This window comes from Hemicordylus capensis, chromosome 6 (genome assembly GCF_027244095.1).
Source record: "Hemicordylus capensis ecotype Gifberg chromosome 6, rHemCap1.1.pri, whole genome shotgun sequence".
Lineage (NCBI taxonomy): Eukaryota > Metazoa > Chordata > Lepidosauria > Squamata > Cordylidae > Hemicordylus > Hemicordylus capensis.
Genome location: NC_069662.1, coordinates 138,624,296 through 138,644,524, shown reverse-complemented (window position 1 = coordinate 138,644,524; position 20,229 = coordinate 138,624,296). Strand labels below are relative to the sequence as shown.

General features: G+C 43.7%; 1 protein-coding gene across 12 annotated transcripts in view; it reads right to left on the bottom strand.

Annotated features, from left to right (window-relative positions):
* MALRD1 (MAM and LDL receptor class A domain containing 1) overlaps nt 1–20,229 on the bottom strand; it is a 450,491-nt gene that overhangs the window by 111,606 nt on the left and 318,656 nt on the right. For all 12 annotated transcript variants that reach the window (XR_008310576.1, XM_053266536.1, XM_053266535.1 and 9 more), the window contains 2 exons: nt 19,568–19,729; nt 10,182–10,339 (listed from right to left, as the gene is read on the bottom strand). Coding sequence is in view for 11 of the 12 variants with exons in the window: in XM_053266536.1 (XP_053122511.1) it covers nt 10,182–10,339; nt 19,568–19,729 (320 nt within the window). In the remaining variant the exon portion in view is untranslated. The remainder of the gene's footprint in view (nt 1–10,181; nt 10,340–19,567; nt 19,730–20,229) is intronic.

The following is a 20,229-nucleotide window of genomic DNA, read 5'->3' as shown; positions in this document are numbered from 1 at the left end:
TCAAAGTTCAATCTAAATTTGACCAGGTACACATTCCAGTTTATACAAAAATATGGAACCCACTCTGGCTGACAAACTGAGCAAAATTATTCATAGTAGTCCCACTGAAATTAAAAGGACAAGTTAGCTGTTTTACTTTGAGTAATTTTCCTTGTCTTCTCAATTACATTCCCCCTACATTCATAAGCTATTTGCACATACTTGCAGGGAAACATACCATGTCTGCATGTCTCTCTTTGGACAATGGTCCCATACAGGCACAATAAAAATCCCAATATTTTATTTCCTCCTTTATAATATGGGGGCGGGGGGCGGGAGAGAAGCCTTTCTTTACAAAAAATTGGCCTGTTGTGTTTGCCACTATACACTTTGGGTGTTATCTGGCACCAGAAAAGTCTTTATAGAAGCATTGGCATATTCTATCCTCCTCTATATACTTAGGCAGTCATCTTGCACAAGGGTTCAAACTGTAGCATGTCAACACAATTCTTCCAGCAAAGGGAAAGGTCTCAGCCCAATGCACAGAAGACCAAAAGCATCCTATTTTTGCTTTATTGTGGAGGAAACCCCAGATCATAGATTCACCTTAACCAGTGGTCATCAAGGGGTCAAATCTTGGCACTGTGCCTCAGTTGAACAGCCAGGAAGAAAACAAAAAGAAAGAAAAGAAAAACAACGAACAGGTTTGAACCAAGGCAGGTTGGGACGGAAACTGCCTTGATCGACCTGGTGGATGACCTAGGCCGGGAGACAGACAGAGGAAGTGTGACTCTCTTGATTCTCCTGGACCTCTGAACCACTTTTGATACTATTGACCATGGTATTCTTCTGGGATGTCTCTCTGGGTTGGGACTTGGATGCATGGTTATACAGTGGCTCCGCTCCTACCTGGAGGGTCATACTCAGAAGGTGATACTGGGGGATGCCTGCTCCACCCCTTGGCCTTTGGCATGCCATAGGGATCTATTCTGTCCCCCATACTGTTTAACATCTACATGAAACCTCTCTGTGAGACGTCGTCCATAGGTGTGAGCTGCAGTGCTGACCCAGCTCTACCTATCTTTTGAGTCAGCAGACTACCTATCTTTTTAAGGTCATCTGAGGAGGTTCGTCGCCAGTTACCACCAGCTCATCTGGTGGTGACTCAGAGGCAGGCCTTCTCTATAGCTGCTCTGGGGCTGTGGAATGCGCTCCCTGTGGAAATCCGCAATTTGAATTCTCTATTAGCCTTCAGGAGAGCCCTTAAAACGTATTTGTTTGGCCTGGCTTTCCAGGGTTTTTAAATCGGTTTTAATATTCTAACCCGATTTCGGGGCTTTTAATCACTGTAATTGTTTAATTGTTGTTTTAAAATGTTTTTAAATAGTTAATTATTGTTATATTGTTTTTAATTTGTTTTAGCTCTTTACTGTTTTAGTGGTTTGTTTTAACTGTAAACCGCCCTGAGCCATTTTGGAAGGGCGGTGTGCAAATCAAATCAAATCAAATCAAATCAAATCAAATCAATCAATAAGATGGTTTGGAAACTGCAAGCTGGTCCAGAATGCTGCTGGCTACTGGCAAGAATGCTCATGGGCGCAAGTCACTTCATGAGTGTCACACCCATCCTGTGGTAGTTTCATTGGTGACCAGTCCGCTACTGAGCTAGATTCAAGGTGCTGCTCTTGATCTTTGAAGCTCTACATGGCTTGGGGCCGGGGTATCTGTTGGACCACATTCGCCCATATGAACCTGCCAGGGCCCTCCACTCATCATCTCAGGTCCCGCTCATGGCCCTGCCTCTAACAGAGATCTGGTTGGCTGACACTAGAGACAGCACCTTTTCTGTTGTGGCCCCTTGGCTTTGGAAAGCCCTCCTTGAAGAAAATCTCTCCATGCAACTTTCACCTTGTAAAGAACCTAAAGCCTGCTTGGCCAAACCAATGTTAATGAGGCCTAGCTAATATACTATAGTCTGACCCCACCCCCCGCCATTCTTATCCTAGAATATTCTTTTAACCTCCTCCAACAGATTCCCATGTTTTTTCTTTAGAGGGATACTGTATTTCTTCAGCATTATCGAATATTTACAGGGCTTTAGAGTGTTTTCAAGGTTCTTTAAGGCAGTCATGATCGTCATTTATCAATGTCTTCTGCACTGTTGATGTGGGTGATTGGTGAACATTTAAAGAAGTGCAAAAAGGGGGCCCAAAGGGACAAACTGCCCTACAAGCCTCAGGATCCCAACATTGTTATTTTATTTACTGGCACATTTGATGGGGGAGGGGGGAGGTTTTGCCATGGGCCTGGCAAAAGACTAGGTTTTGCCATGGGCCTGGATTACCTCTTTGTAATCTTGAATGTTTGCGTTGTATCTTATGTTGCCAATATTGTGGGTACTCCACTTTGAATAGTATTGTTACATTTCACACTGTTTCAGCAAGCACGTCTTTAATACTTCTCATTTATAAAAAATATTGTTGATTCATACATACCAGTGCTTGTTTTTGTGTGTGTTCATTACAGTTGTGTGTGAAGAGAACTTTTTACAAATCTCTACTAAGCCATGAAACTCACTGTAGTCATTCGCACAAAAATGGAATGAATTCAGTATGAATTGTTCTTATATTGTTTTTAGCATTGTGTTTGAATTGTGGATTTTATGTCTTTTCAAAAAGTTGTTATACACCTCCAAGAGCCTCTGGATGGGGCGGTTTATAAATGTAATACATACATACATACTGTTCTACCTGGGTTTGGGAGCTGTGTATGCTCCCAATTTTTGTTTGTGTGGAAGCAACAAAAAAGAAAAAACTGGGGAGAAGTGATTGTGTGGAAGCAAGGTAGGAGGAAAAGCTACCCAGGTTTTCCTCCCACCTTGCTTCCACACACACAAAAATTGGGAGCGCACACACAGCTTCCAAACCCGGGTAGAACACAGTTTTTTATTGTGTGAATGACCTCACTATGTGCCCTTGGATGAATCACAATCCTGCAACCTCTCCTACCTTATAGGATCATTGTAAGAATAGACTTGGGGTAGAAACAAGAACTTTACACACTATCCTGAGCCTTCTGGACAAAGGGTGGGATAAAAGTATAATAATTAGTAAGTAAGCCCCACTGAACTCATAGGGACTTACATCTGACAAAACATGTATAGGAATGAGCAGGAACACTGGATGGACAAAATATTTTCAGTTTATTTTCATAAACTAAAAATAATTTTCATAAACTGAAATTATTTTCAGAAAACAAATTATTTTCAGTATTCCATGGATACAAGTTTAAAAAACAGAGAACAAAATATCTGCTCATACATGGGAATAGATTTACATGTATAATAGAAAAGGCTCAAGAGCTTTTGCTAAGCTGGTGAGACTATATTTCATAAACATAACACATATTTATCAGCCGAGAGTCCATCTTCTCATCTTAATAATCCTTTTGAGATTATATCCTTTCTTGGTTTTCACCCAACTGTAGCCCTGCAAGTTTACTTTTTGTAAGTTAAACCAATGGTGGCATTAGAAAAGATATGGGGGTGGCACAGAATGAACAAAGTGCAAAGAACTTTGCCCTGCACATTCGATTTCTGAATGGAAAATAATGGCATGTTTCACATTGACACTCCTATGCTAAACATATTTTCTCTGAAGAAAGTGCTGTTGGTTTTGATGGGGTAAACTTTCAAACTGCAGCCTAATTTTAATTCCCAGTTTATGATTCAGCAGTGGGTCCAGCAATGTTGGGGAGGGAGTTACTTGCCTGGTGAATGCTTGCTCCCCTAGAACTCCCTATGAGTTGCTCTCTTGGAACTCCCTATGAGCTGCTGGAACATGGTGCATATGTATTCAACCCATTTCTGCTGCATTACAGTCCAAACATTATGGTTCTGAAGATGCTATAAGTTTTAAGAAGAAAGCTTCTTCTGTCCTCAATGGAAACCTTCTTCCAGGACTAACAAAAATGCAGTTTTTGTGACCGCCCAGAGACATATGTTTTGGGTGGTATAAAAATATGTTAAATAAATAAATAAATAAATAAATAAATAAATAAATAAATAAATAAATAACAATGTTAACATCAGCTAATAATAGAAGCTAATACCCAGGAGCAGAGCTAGGCTGATGGCGGCCCATGTGTGGCCACTGTTGCGGCCCCTGGCCCCGCCCCCCGTGTCTGATGTCAGATGCCGCCGGCTAGCCATGCCCCCGCATCTGACATCAGATGCAGGGGCGTGGTCTCCCTTCCAAACGGGGCCGCGCGGCCCCATTTGGAAAGGAGATCAGCCCGCACTGCTTTGAGCAGCGCGGGTTGGAACAACTCTCCCTGCCTTAAAGGAATGGCTTTTAAGGCAGGGAGAGTAGCACCAGCCGTGTTGCCAATGCAGTGCAGGCCGTTTGGGACCGAAATAACACCCCTGCGTATGATGTTAGACACAAGGGGCGTGTCTGAGACTGCACTCGCGGCCCCTGATTGGGCATGGCCCGGGTTCTTTGAACCCATTCGCCCAATGGTGGCTCTGCCCCTGCTAATATCATGGTCACACCCTCTCTCTGGCTGCCATTTAACTTACAAAAAGCTAACATGCCAGTTTAAAGTACATAATATGACCCTTGTAATTATCACTGGGGAAACTTCTGATTAGCAGAAGCAAGTATACAAATTTGTTAAGTAAAGTTTCATGCAACACTATGATATCACTTCCAAAACAGGGAAAACAGCACAAAAATTGCTTATCCACTGTGTTTTCCCCACAAAAATGAGCTGAAGCAATACAAAATTAGTCATTTTTAATGAAATTGGCCTGTCCTTTGCTGTAATTTATTACACCCCAGTTCACAGCAATTTATGTAATATGAACTGCCTAACAAGCTGGAAAACTGAAATATTGGACATATATTATCACAAGGGGAATTAATTTTGCTTTAACTTTCAGTGTTATGGCAATATGTTCCAGTAGCATTCTAGTGAAGGGATGCTGAACAGTGAAAGTGCAATTACTCTCTGTGCCTCATTCTAGATAGTAAAGCATCATAAGGCACTAAGGACTGAAACCAAGAAGACTAAGAAAGAAATCAAGTAATCCAAGAATAGCTATTTTAAATAGCTTCATTCTTTAAATCTACTAGAGGTAAAACTGGAAGAGAGCTGGTTTGAGTTCATTGAATCATTGAGTAAATGATTTTAATGTTAATGATTTTAATGTTTAAATTATTTTAATTGTAAAATGCCCAGAAATGCAGGTTTTGGGTGATATAGAAATACGTTAAATAAATAATAAATAAAATAATAGTGCATTGCAAAAATATTTATGAGGCAAAGAAGAGCCTGATCCAGACATTAAGCTATATGAGTATACAGGTGTCTGTACACTCCTTCATGTGTTTGTGTGAATGATTGAACCTGTGTTGATTTTAAAAGTGAGCCTAGATACAGGCCCTTCAAATGCATGGTACATACAGGAAGTGTACTTCTCTACCTATGTTCAACTTAACATGTGAATGACTTGTACCTATGTACATAGTACACTCGTATGAGTGTTGAGCGTAATGTGGGAATGGGCCTTAAGAGTGAAGGCGTTGACAAGGAAGTGGCTCCTATCGGCACATATCTCTTTCTTTACAGTTGGGAGATGTTGCCATTCTTGGTGGACAACATGTTCCGCAGCATAACACATGAGGTACTGAGCTCCCACTGGTGGTCTTGCGCTTTGCTCAAGAGTGCAAATATTTAAAGTATTGTGTCCACACTCGACTTCTGGAGTGTGGGTGGACTGCTTTAAGTTTTTGCTTTGATGGTGGTGTTTATAGACACAGCAGCATGTGTTGCTCAGAAACATTATGCCGCAGAACATGTCAGTTGGTATCTTGCGGTATACCAAGACTTGGGTGCTCTGCCTTCTCATTCATTCCCTTCCAATGATGCGAGGCAGTCCAACAACATCTGGAGACCCAAAGTTGGGAACCCCTGACCTAACAGATCCTTGGCAAGTTCCAGAGTGAGACACTTGCCCCAGATAGAAAACAGTGGTAGTGCCCTCCTTCTACTACAGACCATCATGACAGGAATTAACTTCAGCGCCTTGATACTTGCACCTTAAGATTTTTTTTTTTGCTGCCAAAACAATGCACTATTATTTTATTTATTATTTATTTAACATATTTCTATACCACCCAAAACCTGCATCTCTGGGCATTTTACAATTAAAATCATTTAAACATTAAAATCATTAACATTATAATCATTTAAAACCCAACGTTGAAATAATATAGCTATCAATCTAATTAAAAGCCTAGGTGAATAAATGTTTCTTCAGTGCCTTTTAAAAAATTGCGGAGGCTCTTATTTCAACAGGGAGCGCATTCCAAAGTCCAGGGGCAGCAACAGAGCAGACGAGTTGGTGGCAACCACAGCCAAAACTCTCCAGATGATATTAACTGGTGGTGGGGCTCATGGTGAAGAAGACTAGATATTGCTATTTTACTGTCCAGCATCCTGGAGGGTAAATTTTTGGCACCTATGTGGCTGTTGGCTAGTGCAGCCTCTGAGACTAACGCATCTTATTTTTGTGAATGACATACAAGGACAAAAACAACAACAGGTAGACTCCACATGAACTGGAGTCTAAAAGTTAGAAAATCCAGACTTGGAAAAGAATATCCTAGAATTCATTTCCCCCCAAATATTATGTACCTGCAGCACAAAAGAACTGCTAAAAGAATAGAACTGCAACAGTAAATTCTCATCCATGGATATTCTCAAAGACAGCCAACATTTGAATTCATAAAATCCTGTGGTTCGGGGCACAAAGATGAATCTGGGCACAACTGAATCTGTTCTCTTTTACATAAGAATGGAAGCTGATTATTACCAGCTTAGCACCAGGAATTAGTGCATTTCCACAGGGGAGGTAAAATGCCTTCCCTGAAAAAAACAACTGTTTGTTTAAGGTATGGAAGAATTTTTAAAAGTAGCTTAGTAGTTGAGAAGGAGAATTGAACATGGGTTCTTTCCTCACTGCTCTGAAGACTATGGTATGGCCACGCTCAGATTAATACAAACAGATTGGTACCTTTTGAATCTAAAATTCTATTATTTTCCTGTGAGTCCCCAGAGAATCCAACACTCATCACCCTATCATCCATTGCAGAAGAGCACAGCTGAGGACTCAAGCTTGAGGACCCAAGCTTAAAGACCAAAGCTTGAGGGACTACCACCTCTTTTCAAGCCTTCCATTTAACCTCACCTCACCTCCAGTCTGACCTAGCCTCTGGCTAGGCTGGAGGTGAGGTGACGAAGCAGGCTCAAGGTGAGGCTAGAGGTGAGGCAAGGCTGGATGTGCCTCCAGTCTACTGCCTTGCAACACCTACAGCCTCATGCTGCACCTTGCCTTGAGGTTCCCACCTTACCTCACCTCCAGCCTCTCGTCTTGCTTCCAGACGCACCTCCAGCCCAACCTCCTGCATCACCTCAAGGCTCCCACCAGTCCTTGCCTCCAGCCTTGCCTTGAGAATCCTGTCTTGCCTCCAGCCTTGCCTTACCTCACTTCGAGGCTCCCACCTGGCCTCAACAGCCTGGCGTTGCCTCCAACCTAACCCCACTTTGTCTCCAGCCTGATCTTGCCTTGCCTCAAGCTTTCGACCTTGCCTCATGCATCCTGTATGACCTCACCTCAAGTCTCCTGCCTCACTTCACCATATGCCTCCCACTTCGCCCTTGCCTCACCCTGAGCCTTCTATCTCACTTCACCTCCAGCCTCCTGCCTTGCCTCAAGCCTCCCATCTTGTCTCACCTCCAGCCTAGACTGCCTCACCTCCAGGCTCCCTGCTTGCCTTGAGGCTCCCACCTTGCACCTTTCCTCTAGCCTTCCACCTCGCTTCCAGCATCCTGTCTCACCTCAAGGCTCCCACTTCGCCTAGCACCTCCCACCTAGCCTCAAACCTTCCACTTTGCTGTCAGCCTCACCTTCAGCCTCCTACTTCACCTTACCTCCAGCCTAGCCTTGCCTTGCCTCCCACCTCTATCCTAGCCCCACCTCACCTCCCTCCTAGCCTCACCTCCAGCCTCCTGCCTTCTGCCTTGCATAGAACCTCCCACCTCACCTCCAGCCTTGAGCCTAGCTTCACCTCAAGCCTCCCATCTAGCCTTGCCTGGCCTCTAGCCTAGCCTCACCTCCCAGCTAGCCTTGCCTCCTGCCTCACCTCACCTACAGACTCCCACCTTGCCTTCCCTCCAGCCTTGCTGGAAGCTAGGTGAGGCTGGAGGAGAGGCAAAGTGAGGTGAGCTGGGAATTCCTCAAGCTTGGGTCCTCAATTGTGGCTCCCGTCATGGCCTGCTGCAATGGAAAATATGGTGATGGATGTTGGAATCCAGTCACAGCTGGGGACTCATGGTGAAACAATAGAATTTAAGACTTTTAAGGTACCAATCTGTTTGTATAAATCTGAGCAAGGCCATACTACAGAGTTCAGAGCAGTGGGAAAAGAACTCATGTCCCATTCTCCTAATCAACCATTAAGCTAACCAGGTGGCCTTGTGCCAATCTCACAGTCAGATTAATCAAAAAGCAAATTGATTAATTAAAAAAAGCTTTGGTCCAAATCTTAAAAGAAACTGTCATTTTCAGAGAAGGCATGACTCTGTCTCCCATGTGGAGAGAAACTAATTCCTGGTGCTAAGCTGGTTATTAATTAGCAAAAAGGTGCAGATTATGTTTTCATTTGCAAATGAAGCCACAGGATGAGAATTATTTGAAGAACATTTTAAGAATAATTGGAAGTTCAGCAGGATTCTTAGAATTTCCCACCTCACATATTTGCCATGAGAATCACTCGAGAATACTTTGTGGCATTTTCATACCAAGTCTAACCGCCCCCCGCCCCCAGTATATCTAGCCATATACTGATAGATGGTAAAGCAAATATAACAATTCCAATCTGCAAGAATCCTGCAGTTTCTCAGTTCTGGCAATTATATTAACCTCCTCAACTAGTCCATATCTAAGATCAGTAGTTTTAAGAACCTTCATAGAAAGAAATCCAGAATATGTTTCCACCAGAAGCAGTCTCAACACCCAATTTACTGCCCCCCATCCTGAAGGGTAAATTGTTCGTGCCTTTTTAGCTACTGGCCAGTTCATCTTCTGAGACTACCATATCCTAGTTTTGTGAATTATGTACAAAACAAAATTACTCTGCCCCACAGTTATGCTGTCCACAATACATGTGGACAGTGTCAATACATAGCTTGCTTCAAAAGTTCATGTGCTAGCGAGGGTGAGCATAGGAGCAGCAATGCAAATGTGAAAAGCAGATGAAAAGCCTGTTTTGCTCCAGATCTTCTAACTGTCATGACCCAATACTGACTAGTGTCTCCAGGTCTGAGGCACAACTAGCACCAGATCCAGCCCTGACTCCTGACACTAGGCCAGAGCCTGAGAACTCCAGAGATGAAGTCACCCAGGACAGTATCCATAGAGCCTGGACTCCCAGAAACTGAGACCCTGGGGAGCTGGCTCCTTCCCTTCCATCATCCTCCCTGCTATCTGCACATCACCACCAGCAAAAGGCAGGGCTAGGTAAGCTGGGGAGGAGGAGAGGAGCCAGATTCCAGGCCAGAAGGCTGCCCCTTTAAGGCTGCTGCTCTTCAGGCAGGGAGGTGAAGCCCAGCAGAAGTAGATTGAGCTCAGAAGTATTAAGAGTTTCATTTACTTCTGGCTGTTGTTGGATCAACATATCCCACAGACCTATCCATGGTGCTATCCTGGCCAACCCAGATTGCCCAGCTGACAGAAATTGTGGGATAGGACTGGACACTAACCAAACAGGACTTACAGCTGTAAGTCAGATGATCCAACCGTCAGCACGCACAACATAATTTGTGAAAGGGCCGTGCAGGGAGGAACCTATTGCATTATTTGTTAATTACATGAGCTGAATGGGTTGGAGAACTGACTAGAGGAAATAAGTGGGCCAGACTTGCTTTGCATTGTGTACAGTGGCCAGTTCCAGCATGGTTCTTCTAAAATGGCAACCCTGTCGTTTTACCACTGTGGATCAGCTTGGAGCAATGTGTAGGAAATTATGGATTGGCAACCAACAAAAGGATGTATAATGCTAATATGACAATCACAAATATTTCAAAATATTCAATGACTGCAAACATTGCTACTAGACATCCAACTCCTTTTTGCTTACCTTTAACACTCCAATTTGGGGGGAGTTACATGTCCAAAACCAGAAGCGGAGTCTGCATATACCCTGGCTGGCTGGGAAGTATCTGGCAGTAACTATTCTTGCTTTGTCCCATTCTTGTTGAGCAGATGAATTGACATATAAAAAATTACGTCCATTACCTTCAGGTGGATAAAAAAAGTCCTGTTAGTGTTAACATTGCATTAAAGTGGAGGAAACATATTAATCCTCAGCTACCATACACAAGATATGGTCTAAGTTAAATTTTTATATCCTTTGTTGTGTTCACAGATCTCTCTGCAATAAAAGTTTGAGTGAATTGGTTTATAGTCCATGACGTTTCATGTCAATGAAGTGGCTGTGGAATCAGGGGCGTAGCAAGGTTGAAGTAGGCCCTGGAATGGAAAATGAAGATTTATTTATTTTATGTTTACGTTTATATACTGCTCTTCCTCCAAGGAACCCAGAGTGGTGTACTACATACTTGAGTTTCTCCTCACAACAACCCTATGAAGTAGGTTAGGCTGAGAGAGAAGTGACTGGCCCAGAGTCACCCAGCTGAATGGGGATTTGAACTCGGGTCTCCCCGGTCCTAGTCCAGCACTCTAACCACTACACTATGCTGGGCCCTTGCCTCCCCCAACCTCTCCACCTTTTACTTCTGAGAGCTGGGAGAAGAAGAGTGAAAAGCAAGCTGTCAATAAATGGATGGGCGTACTCTCCCTCAGAGGCCCAGGGACATTTCTCCCCGTGCCTCACACCTTGTTCAACTGGATGTCAAGCACTGTTGCACCACTGCAGTGCTAGTCTAGTTGTCAGCCAATATGCTTTTATTTGCTGGATAGAAATTTTTCTTTTTCTTTTTATAGACCAACAAAGAAAATAACTCAGCGCCAAAATAACACTTCTAAAAGCTTATGTTTCTTAATTATTTATGTACTCCCGCAAAACATGGTCAATACTCGGAACGTTCAATGCAGAAACGACAGATCACGCATACGGTATATTTTTTATTGCTTCGAAAATATTGTCAGGTTTAATAAGCACATTTTGCTTCTCTCTCCAATTCATCATTCTTATCTTTAATTAGGACAATACGTTTCTACCAGATACTTAATCTCTGTGGAGTCAAGCTGCTTCTCCACTACTGAAGAAATACAAATAAACCTTTCCAGAATTTTCAGACTGATTTAAAGTCAGGAAGATCCAATGATCTTATGTTCTAAGACAAGTGAACATCCTTAGAGGTTAAGGCATCCTTGTACCATTGTATACACAGTGAGGCTGTTCTCACGAGCAGCCTAGCCCAGACTAGGCTGCTCATGTGGAGAGCTTAACCCTGCTCCTAAGCCCAGCTCTTAGCCAAGGTTAAGGGAGCAAGCACTCCCTTAACTCAGTTGCCAGGCCCATGTGTCTCCTTGCCTTCATGGAGCCAAGGAGACACAGAGACGGGTGCATAGAGTGTCTGTCTGATGGGGGAATCCCCCAAGGCACCATGTTCACTGTGCAGCGCCTTATAGGATAAGCTGAGGCTGGGAAAATGAGTCCTGGTCTCTGTTGCTCTGCACTGCTGAGAGCAACGCAGAGAGTCATCCATGTGGCTCCCAGCAACACAGGTCATGTGGGCACGCGCCTTGTGAAACAAAAGGATAAAGAGGGATCATCAATAGAGCCCCTGGTGGCGCAGTGGTAAAACTGCCGCCCTGTAACCAGAAGGTTACAAGTTCGATCCTGACCAGGGGCTCAAGGTTGACTCAGCCTTCCATCCTTCCGAGGTTGGTAAAATGAGTACCCAGAATGTTGGGGGCAATATGCTAAAATCATTGTAAACCGCTTAGAGAGCTCTGGCTATAGATCGGTATATAAATGTAAGTGCTATTGCTATTGCTATCATCTGGGGGAAGGTAGGTTGAACCCTGCCTTCCCCCTGCCCACCTGGTTGTGGGCTACGTAAGAGAATTAACCATAACTTTATCCTGCAGAAAAGCACCATTCAAACACCATAATACTTTCCAGCAAAGATACTTGTTCTGTAACAGTGCCAGGTTGCTTTAATATTTCCCCTGTATGTTGTACCCCATATCATTTCCCTTGTATTATTTCCCTTGTATGTCATAAGCAGATCTCATTTGAAAAATAATACAACTGAGTAAACTATGTCAAAGGAGGACTTAGAGTTTATAGAAGTAAGGAATCTTAGAGAGAGCCTTCTTCTGCATGATCCCCACCATGCATTAAGGTCATCTGAGGAGGTCCATCTTCAGTTACCACCAGCATGTCTGGTGGCGACTCAGAGGAGGGCCTTCTCTATAGCTGCTCCTGGGCTGTGGAATGCACTCCCAGCAGAAATCAGTAATTTGAATTATTGGTTTTCATTATTATCATTATTATTCATTATTTCATTATTATCATTATTGGTTTTCAGGAGAGCCAGCCATTTGGCCTGGCCTTCCAGGGTTTTTAAACTGTTATAAATGTTCAGCCTGGTCATCCAGGGTTTTTGCATTATTTTAAATGTTTTAATTGTTAATTGGTTTTATGTTGTTTTGTAGTTTTTGTTTGTAACTGTTAATTGATTTTTAATTGTTTTTATTTTAATGTAAATTGCCCTGAGCCATTTTTGGAAGGGTGATATATAAATCGAATGAATTGAATGAATGAATAATGGTTTTATGTTCTTCAAAGAACTGCAGCACCAACCTTCAGGGACAAAATGCAGCATAAATATGACTGGTGGTAAGTATACCAGTGATTCCTATATAGGTACCTGTATGTTTTCCAGAATGGTCAATTTAGACTAGAAAGATGATGTGAGGAAGAGTTAAAATCTCCCTCCCTCATGCCACAGTCAACCCACAGCTGTTTCTAACTTTTTTTTTTTTAAAGCAAAATCCTGATTATGGCTCTCCCACATCACATTTTAGTTTAACATTTTGTCTTAATCCATCATGCATTTTTAACAAATGCCCAAGAATTGCTGTTCTGGATCAGAGCAAAGTTTCACTTAGACTCAGAAATTATACTGTTAATGGGTTAGTACTGTATGTGTGAACAGGCCTTAGAAGGTGCTACCGTATTTACCCCAATATAAGGTGATTCTGAATTTATGGTGATGCCTTAAAAGATAGAGTTCAAATACAGGCTATACCTGTATCCCGCACACACCCCCACCCAAGGACTTGAATTCATGATGACCCCTCACAATATTTAACAGGAAAAAATGGGAGTGGGGGGACTTCTTCCTGGAGTCAGGTAAATGTGGTTACCACAGTTGGTTACATCTTCTAGTCTAGCTGCTGTGAACTTGCATGGCCCACTTCTTCAATATGCTGTTCATGCCTGTGGCATTCTAGTGGAATGAGAGGCAAAAGTTAGATTTTTTGGAAAGCAATTCTGGGAAGTGATTAATACACAGTATGTTGTGTTTGTTATTAAGATATCCAGTGAGAATACCGGCTAATGGAAAATGTTATTAGCAACTGATCATGCATCCAAGTAGCAATTCTTGTGTTCAGGTGGCAACAGGCAGCACTCTACGAAAGTGAACACGGCACAAACAAAATGTGTTTGTGGGAGGGTCTTAAAGAGTCTGGCTCAGCTGAATTGAGGTTACAATCTCAAAAGACCATTTCTAGTTGTTGTGAGATGTAATTTTGTCTTCTTTACTTTGAAAGTGAAGGGATCTAATGGGTTTCCAAGCTGCAATATAACATATCGCAAAGACTTGAAAATGGCTGCTTATTTTCAGACTTGCAGAGTTCATCCCTCAGACCTATGTAATTTCTTGCTGTCATTCAGTTTTCAATGGAAAGGTTAGCAACTGCTGGAAAAAAGCTCCCAGGTCACATTCTGAAGTCACAGATGATGTCTTCACAGTTCAGTACAGTACAGATAACAAAGGTAGGGATCTCATGAGCTTGGAAATTCAGAAGCTCAAGAGAAAAGAATTTGTTTTACAAGTAATTATTTTACATTCTCTAGGAATGATTTATTTCCATGGGAGAAATTAAGTATAACCCATCATACTGGTGAGCTTTTCCTAGCTGAAGAAAAATATCAATAGTCATATCATTATTTTATGTGTTATTCTTGTGGTCTGTTCTCTTTTTCTTAACACTATTCTGATAATACTTACTCAGAAATATAAAGCTACATTTCCCCTTCATCATTTCCCCCTGTAAACCCCCCAATATTCCAGTTAGAGGGAACACAGCCTGCAGTTCCACAATCGGATGTAATGCAGGCTGCGTTTAACTTTGGGTTGGGGTGACAAAACACTATAACTCGAGGGTAAAGAATTTCAAAAAGCAAACCTCAGGTTGCTCTCCTTTTGGAACCGGAGTTTCTTGCATTTGGATGTACAGGTTTGGGAACCTCTGGCCCCCTAAACTCTGGTTTCACATTATGTGTGAATGTGGCCATTGCTTGCCTTAGGCAAGCCACTATTCTTAGTTTCAACCCACCCTCCAGCAACATCTGTCTAAACAGGGCTTAGACAAATTCATGGAGGACAAGTCTATGGCTACTAGTCCTGATCGCTATAGGCTGCCTATATGTTCAGAGGCAGGATGACTCCAAATACCAATTGCAGGGGAGCAACAGCAAGAGAGGGGGCATGCCTTCATGGCACCTTTTAAAAGTGGTGGTTCTCTTTAACAAGGGGAGAGCAACTGGCCCTATCCCTCCCCAGCACCCCAAACCCTCTAACAGCTGTCGCTGGTGTCTATCTTATATTTATTTTTTAGATTGTGAACCCCTTGGTGGACAGGGAGCCTTGTTTGTTTGTTTGTTTGTAAACTGCTTTGGGGACTTTGCTTGAAAAGCACTATATAAATATATTCACCACATCTCCTGGTTGTGCGGCTTTCCAAGGCATTGTGAGAAAACAGGGTTCTGTAAAGACATTCCTTTGGCCTGATCCAGCAAGCTCTTCTTATGTAGAAGTGCCCCTTTGCTAACTTGGCAAAGAGTCACCTTTTAACGTGGTGATTCTCTTTATTTAGCAGGGGGAGAGTAACTGGCCCTATCCACCCCCAGGACATTACTTCCAGTGATTGTTGCTGGTGTCTAAATTAGGGGTTTTTTTAGATTGTGAGCCCTTTGGGGACAGGGATCCATCTTTCTTTCTTTCTTTCTTTCTTTCTTTCTTTCTTTCTTTCTTTCTTTGTGCAAACCACCTTGAGCCATTTTTGGATGGGCGGTATAGAAATCAAATAAATGAATGAATGAAATTAATGTAACATCTGCAAGATAGTAGGACTGACCTTGTTTACAGGCCTGTTGTAAGGATAACTAGATGAAATAATGCATGTGTACTTGTAACACTCTAAAAGCGCCATATAAATGCTAAAAGTGCCATATAAATGCTATGGAGATATAAGCAGTACAGACTAAAACATGTCTAGAAGTCATTTATTTCTCCAAAGAGCTCTGGGAACCATGTTCTTTGAAAGGGGCTAAGAATTCAAACAGGATTCTCCACACCTCCACCAGACAGAGAAAGCTGTTTCCCATTATTTGGGAAAGCCATGATAGTTGACCTGATAAATGTGTTGGGATGCCACGTTACCTGGTTGCTTGGGTGACTCTGTGGAGTCTGGAGAAGGGTGTGGCATCCCTCCTGTAGGGCTTTTGTTTCCTTCAAGGAGCAGTAGGGATGAGAAGGGCCCAGGCTGGTCGGATCCCAGTGGGGTTGAGAGGGCAAGGCAGGGAAAACTGCAGGAAACAGCTCCAGGGAGACAACTAGGTTGGGTGTAGCAGGAAACAGGAAGCAAGGTTAGGAAGGGGGCAGGGCTGGAAGTCAGCTTTAAGCCCTCTCAGCTCTGCACTGGGGTATTTAAAGACAAGGCAGCTGATGATGAGGAGCTGCTTCTGAGTATGGGAGCCAGGAGTTCTCCAGGAGATGGAACTGGCTGAATGCAGCAAGCCAGGAGCAGGACAACTGGGGTGACAAACTAACCTCCTCCCCTGCCTGTTCCTGAGGCTGACCTTTTTTTGGTGTTTACTCAGTCATTCTGGAGTTCAAGAAGGGCTAGGAGCCCACCTCGTCCCCTGGGAGTCTCACAAAATGTCCTTAGTGTTGATATGCCGTCAATATCATTATTTTGTTTTTTTTATTAATTACTACCCCACCTTTCTGTAAACAGTATATTCAAAGAACTTAGCAATAAGTAAAAGAACAACACTACTCACTAAAGCCAACAATTACAATAATGCACCAGAGTAAAAACAAACCTTTCAAAGACAATGAGGCTGTTCTCACCAGCAGCCAAGACTGGGCTAGGGCAGCTAAGCCTGGGCTTGGTTGCCTGTGGGAGCTGCCATGAGCTGACCAGCTCCCTGCGGTGCCTCGGCGGCAAACCTGGCTAAGAAGCTGGGCTCTCAAACAAGGTTAAAGGAGTGAGCACTCCCCTAAGCCCACTTACATGACTGGGTGTCAGGGCCAGTTGCTTTGAGCTGGTGCCGAAGCACTGATGGGCACCCACCCGTCCATAACTGGGGAGATGCCCACAATGCACCATGGTGCACTGTGGGGGTTTTTTTTGGGGGGGTCGGGGGTCGGAGCAACACATCCTGACCCCTGCACTTCTGCGCTGCCCATGGCAGCCATGGACTATCTGGACATGTGAACTGTGTGCCCAGACTGGCTCCCCCCATCACCTGTGGGGAAGGCAAACATCTGCTGCTTTCCCCACCACCCACCCTCATGCCCTTCGTGAGAAAGGGCTCAATAGATTTCAATCTTATTGAAATCCTTTATTTATTTAACATTTCCATCCTCCTCTTCTTCCAAAGAGCCCAAAGCAGACTACATGGTTATGTTTAACCTCACAACAGCCCTTCGTGGTACGTTAATCTGAGAAGTTACTCACTGGCCCCAAGTCACCCAGTGAGTTTCATGGCTAAATGGGGTCTCTCCAGTCCTACTCCAACTTACTACACCACACTGGCTCTTTATTGTCTTTGGAAAGTGGGCAGTGATGGGACTGGAATACCCTTCCAGGGTATTCCAGAATCAGGGTGTCACAGCCAAAAAGAAACTTTTCCTTATGGACACTTGCCATACTTCCAATGGCAGGGGAATAACAAGAGAATGAAGGGTACGGGCAGGTTCACATATGAGATGACAGCTTCTACTGTAGTATTATTATTATCATGACCACAACAGCAAGACAAACACACCAGGAACAAAGAAACCTTAATACTGAGGCAAGGCCTATCAGAGGTTAATAGTGTAGTAGGCCATAGGGATGTGCGAACAGGTTTGACGTTTGAGAAATTCGATGTTGAACCTGTTCAGTTCAAAGGTTTGGGGTCGTAACGAACCATCCCCTATTCGGTCCGACCCTGGGCCAAACACCCCCTGACTGTTAGGGGGTTCACGGACCTTTTTTGTTTTGTTTCTTTTTGTTTTAAAGATTTTTTTTAACTTATCCTCTTTGGGATAAGGAGGCGGCGTGTGTGAGTGTGTGTGTCTATGGGGGTTCCCCCTCCCCCCACCGGCCTTCCTTCGGCCAGTTTTTGGCCTTCTCCCGGTAGCACGGTGGCCATTTTGAAGGCCACACACCTGTGCAGACTCCAAAATGGCTGCCGGGCTACTGGGAGAAGGCAGAAAATTCTGGCTGAAGGCATAAAGAAGGCCGGGCAGGGGGAACCTCCATGGACCCCCACCCCCGCCACCTCCAGGAACTCCCCCGAGGGGGGTAAGGTTAAAGAAAACCTTTTTTCTTAAAAACAACAACGCTTGTGACCCCCCAGACCAAATTGAGCTGGGGGGGGTTGAGGGGGTTCTGGACCAAACTTGCCCAGTCGGGTTCGATTCCGGTCCAGACTCGAACCGAACCAGGCCAGCCAGTTCCATGCTCATCCCTAGTAGGCCAAGGAGGGCTCATGACCACCACCTACTGGTCATCAGCTAACCTGCACTAACTACAGTCATTTATAGAGGCCAGTAGCACGCAGGAACTTCCACAGTGCTCTGTTCACTGAATCCCAAAGCTTCCTGTGCAGGAAGACAGCCTCTAAATGCAAACTTGCAACACCCAAGTCCTGTAATTCAGCAAACAGTATTACTCACTCAAAACAAAAAGCCAAACAGTGCCAAAGGGCATGAAAAGCTATTTACCTCAAACCTCAGACCACACACAGGTCAGAATCAAGCCCACCAATTGCAAACAGGTTGGCAAGGCTGACCTCAGGCAGGATGGGTTCAAATTGGAGTCTGGAGAGAAACTTTGGGTCACACAGTGAATGGGACCGGAGTTACAAGCCTTTGAATGTAACAGTAAGGAAACCTCATATCCTTGGAACTCTGGTAGTGTGTGATGTGCGAATGCGGTCGGTGTGTGTTAAATGAACTGGGCTCAGTTTCAGTGACAGACTGCTAGCAGCCACCAGGGTTAAATGCTACTTAACCATGCTTGTATGATGATCGATGCAAGTACTGAGAAAATGCACTAGACCAGTGGTTCCCAACCTGAGGGCCTCCAGATGTTGCTAAACTACAACTCTCATCATCCCCAGCCACAATTCTACAACTCCCATCATCCCTAGCTACAATAAATTGTACCTGGGGATAATGGGAGTTGTAGTTCAGCAGAATCTGGAGGCCTTCAGGTTAGAATTACTGCACTGGTCAATTTGCACAAAAATGCCTATACAGCAGGAGATAGGATTGTCACCAATTGTCACTCTAGCTAACAATTATCACGCCAGTTGTGACTCTTAATTCTTCAGCCAAGTAGATCTAGCACGGGAAAAGTTTACAAGCACCACTTTAATTAACAGCATTTTTGAAGATGCATGCAAATGTACAGGAAGCTTATTTAATCGACCAGAACATTTTCTCTCTCCCAATGTGTCCTGATTAATTAGTATCTTTACATTTTATTTAGCAGTTCATTATCTTAAGAGATGACTAAACAAATGCACCCAGCCATAGCAGAGAATGGAGAATGATACCATCAGGGCTTGAAAGCGAACAATCTATAAAATTACACTGCCTGTTGCTAACTCAAGCAATGATTAAAATGGCCGATAGCTGGCCATTCTGTCAGGCTTTTTTGTTTTATTTCCAGTCAACTTCGACATTAGACAAGATTCAATGTACTCACTTTGTCCAGTGCTACTCAACCTTTTCAGGTATCTTATTTTCCATTATATTCTCACCCCAGAAAACAAAATAACCTTCTTTTATTGGCATTTTGCAATTAGCTCCCAGTGGCATTTGTTCACTATTGCTTGCTTGCTTACACAACACACAAGATTGATTTCATGTCCACTACTAACTTGACTTGCTGTTCCTTCAACAAAGGGCTTGAAGATATCAGTTTGAGGAATAGCAGCCTTCAGTCATTCGCTAAAATTGGCTGAGAGAAATGGCATATTACCTGGTGTGTGATCCGAGTCCGGGCCTCCTTGTTCTATGACAGCCCTATTGCCAATACGCCAGTCGAATTCATCATCAGAGTCCTGTGTCAATCCGCACACAGCAGTCCAGTCTTGACCTTGCGTCTCAAAGTTACAGCTTCCTGGGATAGTGGTATATTGGCCTGCAGATACACACACATACACACAGCATTGATTTATTGACCTTTATAGACCACCCTCTACAGAAAACAGTGTAGAACAGTGGACAAGCAGGGCCAGAGTCAAGTTTCAGCACTGATGGGCAGCTGCTGAGGGCTTAGGGCCTTCAGAAAGGCCCACTGCTGATCCCCAAGATAAGGTCTGTGCCTATAGGCTTTGTATAGTGGTGGCAGAGTGACTCTCTTGAGGTTCACCCAGGTAGGAGGAGGCCCATGGAGAGCTGCTTGCTGAGAGTCCCCTGAAACCTGAAGGACTAGGTTTGGGGACACCTTGGATCAAAGCCCTACATAGCTATGAAACTCATTGGGAGCCTTGAGCCATTCACCATTTACACAACGGAACGTCCCCTGGAAACCATGGAAGTTCCATTGCACAACAGGGCATGCACTGTTTTAAGTAGTTACGCAACTTTGCTCTTGTGCCATAATGCTGGGGCTGACTTTTAGATGTGCAGCAGAGCCAG